We start from the raw sequence: 11,451 nt of genomic DNA on the forward strand, positions 1-11,451 counted from the left end.
ATTAGAAAAAGCGGTGCGCTGTAATTACCTCCGAAATTACGAAAAAATAACGGTTGCCCAACTTAGATCGTAAAATTGAGCTAACGAGAGCGATAAAAGAGCATTCATCACACGCTATAAAAAAGGGGGAACCTAAATGTGGATAAATGCGACGGATGCAGGTTGTTATGCGTTTAATTTTCGGCCACACACGAATAGGTCTGTCTTTAAAAAGAAGCATCAAGTAAGGGAATTATATAGAAGAAAATATAAAATGTTTAAATCATAAGTTAATATCGTTAATTAAAGAACCATGATACGTGGGTCTATAACGTATCAACGAGCTCGGCCGATGTAACAAATATATTTTTTTTTATTAAAAAATCATCAATGTAAAGTATCAGATCTTGCAATCAATATATCGTATAAGGCATATAACAAGTTCCACACATGACATTATCTAAAAATCGATTTTATTTCATTCATTATTTTATTCATTTATTTCTTATATTCATATTTGGAACAGATATGTAAAATCAATGTATCAAATTTATCAATATATTTTTAGCTAATTTTTATTTTTATTTTTATTATTATTATATATAAGTGTTATTCTCCCTAATTATTACGTTACCTTTATTTTTCTTAAATTAGATGTTGTATTTTGTTTTGATTTTTTCTTAGATGTAGCTATTACATTATCATCTAAAATATATTGTATGTAATATACAGATGGATGTAAATGTATGTGAAGCTGCAGTATCCCATAACAAGCTACGTATTGCCCTCTATCGAAGTCTTCTTTAAGTTTCAATGAGTTCACTCTGGGAAGCTGAAACCATCGATAACAATATATGAATAAAGTATTTACCTTCAAATGATTAGATATATTTTGTATAATAAATAATTTTCTACATTTAAAAACGTGTTTATTTAAAATCTTAAAATATACTAAATAAAATAGATAAGTAAAATATTATGGAAACATATTAAATTATTTCTTAAATTAATGTATCTATTATCATCAGTTACACACTTCATGCTTTTATTATAATTGATTATTTAATTTTATTTTTGTAAATTTCTTATGTTTATAAAAAGTAAATTGGATCGAAAGAAGTTACACACATTTCTCAAATTACGTGCATAATATATAATACTCACATATTAATTAAAATAATTTAAGATTATTTCAAGAAGTTATAAAATTAAAGTCAACGACGATCGCATAAATAGAAAATTTGTAATGTCAATTATAAAAAGTTAAATCTATTTTCTTCATTAGTAATCGACGGATGATAACAACACAGATGATAATATCTTTATATAACATTAGTTTATAATTTATATTATAGTTATATTAATTTAATTGTTTGTATAATACTTTGTTACGCAAAGAAATAATTTAGAAATTTTGTAAACGTAATAAACATTTCCTTGAATATATGCGTAACAGCATCTGTCACGAATTAAATTATTTGCCATGTGTGTCAGTACCCCACCGGACGTTATTAATAGAAAATTATTGTCCACCTGAACAAACGTTTCAATACGAACTGCGACCGGATCTCGTTCTTTTTGGGGACAAAACTTTCTCGATCTACCACCATATTCTGCCAGGTGTTGAAGCATCCATGGGAATTACACTGATAACTCATCGCTTATTCTCACGATGATGTTTCAATATAATATAAACAAACCAAAATCATTATTTTTTGTAAAATGCGATATACAAATAATGATAAGAAAAAAGATCGTTTGAATAATAAAAAATGTAAAATGTAAAGATGGATTTTGAAAATAAACAATGACGAAAAAGAAGTTAATTTTAATATAAATACTTTACGTATATTAAACTTATACTTTAATATAAATAAATAAATTTCAAAATTCTTTAGTTATGTATTCGTATGATTATGGTATTATATTATCTTCTTTGTCTCGAACTCGTTTAATGACGCAATAATAAAATATAAACGGATCGGACAAAATTGTTTAAAAAGATCACATCGCCTGACACGTGCAATTTAAAAATAATTGAACCGTTTTGCCGGTGTATATCGGAATGAAAGAGTTCCCATAACGATAATACAATAATCAGACACATGTCGTGAGCGTCACGAAACCACCTGGATGAGTTAACTTTATTTCTCATGCAGTCAGCGAACCCCAACGTGATGACACAAGCCGATTGCGTTATGTTATTTTAAGTAATATTGGAATCGAATTTAATACGTCTTTATAGAACTTTCATAAACTATTGGAAATCGTGTGATAACGGAATAAAATAAAATTCTCGCAAAATACATGTGTTGTTATGACAATAAGTTTGTAAAATAATTGCGCGAATAACTCGTGAAAGAGATTGCCCTCCGCAGCACAAGAACACATCGACGTACAAAGAATTTTCTAATTATCTGACACACCACAGGACAAGATCTCGTCTTCAGATGCAAATCCGTGTCCCACTTAAGCTACGTTGTGGAACGTCACAGGATATTTTGCATAATCCGAAATTTAACAATAACAAGACAACTTTCACAGCTGCTCTTGCTCGGTATCCTTCACTTTTCAGAACATTGACCTAGTCTTGAAAGACTCGAGGGCAAGGGGTCGAGGCGGCAGCTCGTAAAAGAGTAACGAACGCTCTGGATGCTTTATATAGATTATATTTCAGCTAGCGGGGAGTACCACACTAAATTTGCATTCGTCACATTGTTGCTAATTGCAACAAATTGCGCACTATATCAACCGTGACGGCTTTAATATAAAATCAGTTATACGTTATTGCGCAATTAATGCGCCTAAGGCTGTTAGCTTCAAGATCGATGATTTTCTATTAGTCGTCCAAACTACTGCTTATTCGTTTCACAGAAAAATGAGGTGAAACTTTCAGCATTTATATTAATTTATTTATATTAATGCGAAGCAATAAATCGAAGAAATGACATGTATGTTTGATAAAACCAGACCACGTGTGCAATCGTATAGCATCTGCTCCCGTACTTCCCTCCGCAGAGTCTACGATCCCACGACCCAAGGTACAAATGTCTCACCTAGAGCAGCGTACTCGAAAAAAAGGATCATTATACTTCGCTGATTTCTTACGTCACAAGAGCCCCGGCACATGTTCGTGACGTCACAGTAGGCACACGTCATCTGGCGTGACGTCGTGCGACGAAGGGGGGCCCGAAATCTTAAGCGGGGCATCTGCGGGGTGTCGGCATTAAGGGGAGGAAACGTGGAGAGACGGCTAAGGTCCATAGGGTGGCAGACAAGAAGGGGGAGAAATTGTGCAAGAAGAGAATAAGATGGAATTTTGCACGCGGCGCGTAACAAGGGGGGACACGTGGGAAAACGGCACGCGTCCCTTTTTGGGCCCGGTGTCTTTTACACCTGGAATTTTTCGGGCATTTATCAAGAAGCCCTCGATTTTCGAAGGTGAAATTCCATCGTGTGACTTCGCGTGTCTATGAACGCGAACCCCTCGATCGGACACGAGCGCTCGATCAGAGGCGATCGATCGCAGACGTTCGTCTACCGCAGTTCATCTACCGTTCCGCTATCGTTGCATGTCACAGAATTGTAAATATGTTCCACACATTTTAAGTTAAATATGATATCTTTTTAACGTTATTTTTAGAAGATTCTTTAGTCCTTCAAATTCATTAGTTTTACAATGGGTTTTTAATAAATTTTGTGACTTTTCTAATTATTATAAATAATAGATATGACTGAATTAATAGAGTTAATTTTAATATTAACTGAGCTTCACCATTTCTCGAAAGATTATGGTGTAATACATACAGTGCTGTAAAAAAAAAATACTTTTGATAGAATTCCCAGTGAATCCTATGAAATGAAGAATCTCAACGTTTGTACCATATGACGCGCATAAATAATGACTTTAAGACGTCTCGGTCCGATGACCGACGCAAGAAGCACGACGTCGCAGCTGCACTCAAGAAAATCGATATAAGAACTTCAGTAGGTCGGGCAGGTGACGTTGGTCGCGTGCCAGGCTTCCCCTTCTGCAGCCAAGCAAGAAAAGCATTTTGCGCAACGTATTGTCCTTGCTCCCCCTTTGCTCACCGGCTTGCGGTCCCTTTAACGGAGGTTACGAAAGGCGGGTCCCTCCTATAAAATTGTACGAAGGGACTCTATCCATCTTGCACACGGAAAAGTGATCTGCTAAGGAAAATTATAATTCCATGACAGAAATTCTGACGAATAATTGAATACAACAAGAACTATTTCGAATTTTAACACGCTTTATCTTATTAGCATTACAGCAAACAAAGATAAATAATATTTTAATTATTTCATAATTTTTTAAAAAATTTTACGCTGTATAATATGCCATATATTCCTATTCTTCAATGTATATTTTAAACTTCCGGCTGGCTAGCGATACTGGCAAAAACCAACATCCGCACATATGTAAAATATTTGCTATTCCATCTTGTATTCGTAAAAAAACGCTTGAATAAAAAAACATGCTATTATTTAATATTCAGAATAATTATTGAAGAATACATCGATAGAAACTATTCTCAAAAATTCTGTCCGGATAGTACAACGTCACGTTAGTGAAAAAAATGTCTTCACATCAGCTGCAATTTCGAAATCAATAATCCAGGTGGCAGACGATGCTCGGCGCGTGCCAGCATGTCTGGCAATAAGAGAATCAAAAAATCTTATAAGGAGGGGAGTTCTCTCCTCCGTGCAATCCGTGCAAGACCGATGCATTGTTTGCACCCTAGCCTGCAAACAGCACGAGTTCGTTGGGTAGCAGATGCGGTAGACTTACTATCGACGTGTTTGTACTCTTCATTTCTTCTTTCGCTCAATAAAGGAAAACTACGTCATCGTATTATTGATTTAACATGAAAAATAAATAATTAATTAAATTGCAAAAGTAGAACGTTTCTTTAAATGAAAAATTTATTTTTAAACAGATTAACATTCGCTATGAGAAAATTGATTATTTTACATCTGTGAGGTGTTTGTGATTAAAATTTCTAATATTAGATTAAATTTATATTTTAAAAAGTCCTATTTGAAATAATAAATAATTAATCTGTTTTTTATATATTTTTATCTATTTAATGTAAAAAGACAAATTTCAGAAGAAAAAAATGTTTAAGCAAAAAATCGAACATAGACAAAATAATTCAATCTAAATGATTTGAATGAGTAATCACTTCCGGGATATGTTTCATTTGCCGCAGTGAATTAGAAAATAAACCACAAAAGATAATAAACGTTTCTTTATTGGCTTTGTAATTCGTCAACTTCAAAATAGATCATATTTATCGATCTATTTCTATTTCTCGTTCGAGATCTATCATTGAATATGCTTTCTGATATTTGATGTCCGCCTTTCTAAGTCAATTGATCAGTGTTATCCATGAGACGAGTGAGAGATTGTAGCGCGAAAAGACGACCGGAAGAGGTCCGATGGTGGAAAAGATTTTTCCACACGGCCATCTGCGTTTTCTTCATTCTATTTATGTATGCAGGAAGCTAGCACGAAGCTTCGAGCTAGGTATGAATTTCTCACAGCAAAGTAACCAGTGATCCGCAATTTCAGTTGAGCCGGTTTCGATGCATAAACTAACTCGTTCGAAATGACAAATTTTACTGGAGGCCGGCATTCAATAGCACGAAAAATTTGCATGAAGCTATATCCGGAAGATCGTCGAGTGAAACATGTCGATCACTGGTGGTGAAAAATCTTTGCGTACCTACTTACCCACCGTCATCTTTAAACTGATGCCGCGACTAAAGCGAGCGATCTCTTAACAGTAGATATTCTCCACATCAATTGATACCTTTCAGAACCTTTTAGCGCCTTTATTTGAAATGCGATGTGATCTTTGAATTATCAATGATAATTCTTAGAAATATTATTACTATAAGATATTATTACTATAAGATATACTATTTATGTTTCTTAAGCTAAAAATTTAGCAGCAATATAAATTTTTTATTTATTTACAAAATAAATTCGTAATTAAAATCAATTATTACATCTAAGATAGTTACATCTAAGTGGGTATTATTAATTTAAATACTGTATGTAATCTGAGAACAACTTATGTACATCAATAATAATGCATTGATCCGAATCATTAGAGTTTCTGTGGAAAAATTGACATGCCGAATACATGGGTGAAGGATCAACTAACACCATTTGGACCTGTTCCGGCATCCTAGAGCGCGGGGCTTACGGGAGGGAGGAGGAGGGACCCACCGTGTGGCAGAGAGGGCCCTTGACGGTAGCCGATATCGGGTACACAGAGCCGAGCGGTACCGAAGAGGTTGCCGAAGAAGCCCGAGGACGATGGTGGGAACGCATGGCACGGTGTGTTCTCACCAGCTCTCTCGGGGCGCCTAGCTGCGAGGAGCGTCGCCGCAAGGTTGCTGCCTTGTTGCTGCTACGATGTCGGGGCCCGTACCGCTGCAGCCGGAGCTGACGCCGCCGCCGCGCCGCTGCAGCAACCTGCCGCACCGCGACCTCGCCGGTTGCCATCACGCGCGATGACAACCGTGTTCCGCGACGAGCGCCGACCGAAACTGGACCCCACATGACCCGGCCGGCCTACCGACCCTCCTTCTCCATTGTTTCGCTCGCGTAATAGCGCGTCCGGAACTCTCAAGTGCACTCGAGATCGCGGCGCGAGAATGTAATGCGAGACGGTTCCTCCAACACCGTCCGGATATATTTGGCAAAGATGCTTGAGCTTGATAAAGTTGATCTTAATTGACAAGAATGACGTTCTATACAAGATGATAATTTTGTCGAATTATCTTATCGAATTTATATTTGGAAAGCGAATAATATTGCTGTTGCAAAATTGTAGTATCCTTAATAAAGGATAATGGATAAAAAATTAATTTGCTATTTTTTTTTGTCAACTTGAGATAATCACTATCGAATAATTCAAATTCTCAAAAAGACAACAAGCTAAAAGACGATAACATGATACGTGATTTATAAACGCGCGCCTTGCTCTTGTCACGTATACTATTAGTCGCACAACGTATAAAGACAGTAAAGAGAACAGTATGAAAACAAACACTTGTAGCTTTAGGGATTATTGTGCTTCAACTAAAACAACCAGAAGAAATCTTGCGATCCCATCAACGTGCGGCGGAGGGCTCTTTCTAGTTGATCGAAGACTAAACAGATCGTGTTTCCCAAAGATCAGCCGCTAAATGATTTCAACGGAGTCGTGAACATGTATTAGATTTAATATTGATTCATGCTGACTATCGAGACGAACTACGCGCGATCGGACATGCAAGATAGATTAAATCATTATGGCCGTGACGAATCGCATGATGAATGCTCCATTTCAATTTTTTCCTCTTATATTTTTTTCAAATTCATATTTTAAAATAACAAGTTATACTATTAATAAGACCAACGAACGATTACGCATGAAGTCCGAGAGGAAAGAGAAAAAAAAAGAAGAAAAAGAGAAGACTTTGACCGCAAAGTAAAATATTCCCACAGGAGGATGGAGAAACCTCCCACGATTCTCAAAAGGAAACAGTTACGGCGCGTCAACAAGGACACAAAATTTCAGCCTTTCTATGCAAATACATACCTGCCTCCGCACGGTCTGACTTAACACTTTTCTTCTTCCCTTCCTAATAAAACGTCGAATCCCGTCGGGGGCCGCGGGCCGCGGGTTCTTCGTGTGTCAGCCACGCGCACCGCCATAGCGGTCAGACCCCCATAATGGATGCACGAGGCACGGCTCGTTTCCTTTTCTTTCCACATATCTTTTTCGTTCCTTCTACACGCGGGCCCCTCTAGCCGGTCTCCCTCCCCGCCCTTTGCGTGCTCGCCATTATGGGCACCCGGAATCCACCGACACGACGGAATATAAGGCAAAGGGTGAAGCCGAACGCGAATCGCAGAAACGTGGGAACCGTCGCCAGGTGATCCCTCACCATAAGCTCGTAAGCGTCGTATGAGTACGAACTTTTGCGAGCCAAGGCAAAAGACGGCCACTCCGGAAAGGGGTACGCGAGAATGGGACGGTCCTCTCCGGGCCCTCGATGCTTATGCAAGGGGGATGCAACCTGCATCGAGCGCTGCGCGCAAGAACAGTTATGTCGCGAGACTAAAGCTATATATGTCTACATAGGTATAATTTTGAACGACGTAACTATCATAATTATAATTATTTTTTAAGTTTATAAAAAGAATTAAAATATATTTTTATTAGATGTTAAATAAATTATTAATAAAATAACGTGAATTTGTTAAGATTTATAGATGATTTGTAATCAAGATATTATATTTCGTAGTAGAAATTAAGATCTAAAGGAGCGGAATAAGTTGTTTTAATATATATTTTTTAATGTTAAAACTTAACCACATATTTTTTCTTATACATATATCCTCGCGAAAATAATTAATATCAAGATTATTATTATTCCGGATAAATTGAAGCAGAGCGTTACTGAATGATCTTGCTATTGTAAGGCATTTTTCTTTACGTGTGTCCGACACACGACTCGATTCCCAGCAATAAAACCCACTGACCCAATTCATCTGAATGGAATATTTTTGATTCACGTTTGGGATTTTCAGAGTTATTGTGCTAAAGATGTTCGTGTTACCTTTTACAACGATTTACCGTATAAAATTTCCTTTCATAGTCATAGTCTCTCCTTTCATTTTCCTTTCTGTTGAAATTAATTTGTAACGACTGATACTTATGGTTTCAATTATCTATTTAATGCTCTAGGAAAAATTATATTTAAAAAACAAAACGTAAAATCAAAATTAAAATTTTTAAGAACCAGAGTTTTTTTCCTAAATACTACCAATTATAATAATTCAAAATTGTCTTCGGTTACTCCAAAATTAGAACGTACACTCATTAGTAAGAAAAAATTTATTACAGAAATATTTGTCCAAATGTCACCCTTCTGAAAGAAACGAATGGCGAACGCTATAAGTAACGTCGCCAGCGGGTTTTTTTTTTCACTGAATCCCACGGAAACGAGTTATATTTTCCTGCATTTACAACAGCGTTTCCCGGGAACGATAATCCAGATGTCGGTCCTATCGACCCCACGCATGTATTTTTTTAGCCGGTTTTGCATGCCTCGATATAATAGGGTTGGCTATACATATTATACTAATGCTCACACGGATTTTAGTTCCCGTGAAAGTTTATGAAGCTCTTTTTCCGGTAATTAGATAGTTTTTTTTCCGATTAATATATTACGCGATGAACATTTTATACTCGCGCGTGCAAAGCAAAAGGAGGGGTCTCTTTAAAAAAACCAGCCTCCACTTATCGCGAGCGGAAATGAAGATTTCGAGACTTAGGGGCAACGTTTCCTTCCTGTACGAGCTTATGACTGCGTGGGTGCGAGCTGCAGGTGCATCCCAAGATCGAACCTCAAAAGCAGCGAGACCGGAGGATGGGCGTTCCAAATTTAAGACGTGACGAGCCTTCTCGATCCTTCTCGAGAAGTTTGTGGTCAAGCCAAGTACTCTGGGGCTCTCAGCCTCCCGGGGTTAATGAGAAGGTCGCGACATCTGACCGAACGCCTTCCGTTATGACAGCTAGGCTGGAATATTTATGGGAAATTATGGATCATGGGAAAAAGAAAGGATCCCGTGTAAATGGATGTAACAAAGCGTTCAGCAAAATTTGCTTACCCAGTACTTATTAGGCTATAATCTGCTTTGCAAAGCGAAACATTTTTGCAGATATATTGGCGAATAGTTATTTCGCATTTGTTTCAGTCTTTTTTAAATATATTTTTTACGGCGAATCATTTTATAATATTCCATGCTAAAAATATAAATAAAAAATTTTAATAAACTCGCAAACGTATTTTGTATTTATATCGAAAAGAATGTAAGTATTGTATTGCAATTGCAAAGCACAAAAGCATCGGTCGTAAATATTCACAATTGAAGGATATATAAAAACAGGACTAAAGGTTGAGGACTTCCTTTCTTTTGTTGTGATTCACGTTTATATACATCCAAAAATCCTAAACGCAAATTAAACCGTTACTGAATGTAAATATAAAAGCCAGAAAGGTAAATCTTTCAACAACGATACTAGTTTCGTGACTCGGCTCAACATGTCATCCGTCGCGACGTAATAATGTATCAATCTCAAGGAGATAAAAGTGCAGTTAACACACGTTAACTTGCTACGTTTTCTTAATTATTACTACAAATAAAGTCATAAAATATCTATTCACAAAAGATCTATTCTTTTTTTCCGAAATGTAACGGAAATTTGACCTCGGATCAAATAATAAGTAACAAGATCAATATTTATTGCACAGTATATTCTCTCTCTCTCTCTCTCTCTCTCTCTCTCTCTCTCTCTCGTTCTTGCTCTAGGTGTAACATTATTTTTTAATTCCCGATATATCCATAACATGTAAATTAAAGATATTTAACTTTTGTTTTTATTTTAAATTAAGATGATTTTATTTTAATTTATGACAAAAGCAAAGTATTGCGTTTTGATATTCTTTGTATAAATTTCGAGTCGCAGCTGTTTGTCAATTGATTGTTATCAAATTAACACAACAAACACTTATATTAAACGCGAAAGGGTTTTTATATATCGTAAATCAGACTCGTTTGTCAAACATCTGGGCACCGATACTTAAAGTGCATTAGCGTGAAAAAAAATTTCGATTACAGACCGGTTGCATTTATCGAGTCATCTCGTCACATTTCGCGAGGATCTGATTTTTAAACGTCTAATAGGCCGGCTTAGCTAAAGAGCTCTCATTGCATCTTGAACGTGAAACGCACAGCTGCTCCTGTAAACGGGGTAATTTATCGTAGCTAGATCTCCCGCGCGTATTCACGAGGCATATTGCGAACCACTAACGTAGAGATGATTCTTTCGCGTGTAATATTTGCCTGTAGCGTGCATGACTATTTCGTTCGTTCCGGATTAAGCACATCCTCTTCTACAACAAATGTCTTAAATAAATTGACGAACTAAAGGCTCGTAGGAATAAATCAAATATATTGAAGTAAATCCTCGAAATATCTTTTACGTTGGAAAAATCTGGTGCGCATAAAATTAAGCGTGTCGTTTTGACGACAAGCGTGTAGATAAATAAAATTAAGTGTGGACCAAGGGCTGTCAATGTCGATGTAACAGTATAATAAAGTAGTTGGTGAATCTTTGTCTTGTCAGTAAATATGTCTGCACCCAGTGAAATATATTTTAAAAGGTTGACAACACATAGTTGGAATACGTTACGCAATAAATCAATGATTTAAAAACATCCTCGGGTGGTCCCCTAAATCTCGAAATGCCGGAAGAAAACCGTAAGACATTACGTCACCGATAGTTTTTTGGTATAATTCTAAAAGCCATAAAAATTTTTTGCTGTAGTCATTGTCTTGTCCAGTGAGCTGATTTTGAAAGAAGCAAATGGTATTTTACAAATCGC

The 11,451-nt window shown here is 36.4% G+C and overlaps 1 protein-coding gene across 2 annotated transcripts in view; it reads right to left on the minus strand.

Annotated features, from left to right (window-relative positions):
* Window positions 1-488: 488 nt before the first annotated feature.
* Window positions 489-11,451, minus strand: part of LOC105455555 — an 81,898-nt gene continuing 70,935 nt past the window's right edge. For both annotated transcript variants that reach the window (XM_011698977.1, XM_011698968.1), the window contains one exon: window positions 489-811. In XM_011698977.1, coding sequence (XP_011697279.1) covers window positions 783-811 — 29 coding nt within the window. In that variant the 3' untranslated portion in view covers window positions 489-782. The remainder of the gene's footprint in view (window positions 812-11,451) is intronic.

Source organism: Wasmannia auropunctata, unplaced genomic scaffold (genome assembly GCF_000956235.1).
Source record: "Wasmannia auropunctata unplaced genomic scaffold, wasmannia.A_1.0 LD336106.1, whole genome shotgun sequence".
NCBI lineage: Eukaryota > Metazoa > Arthropoda > Insecta > Hymenoptera > Formicidae > Wasmannia > Wasmannia auropunctata.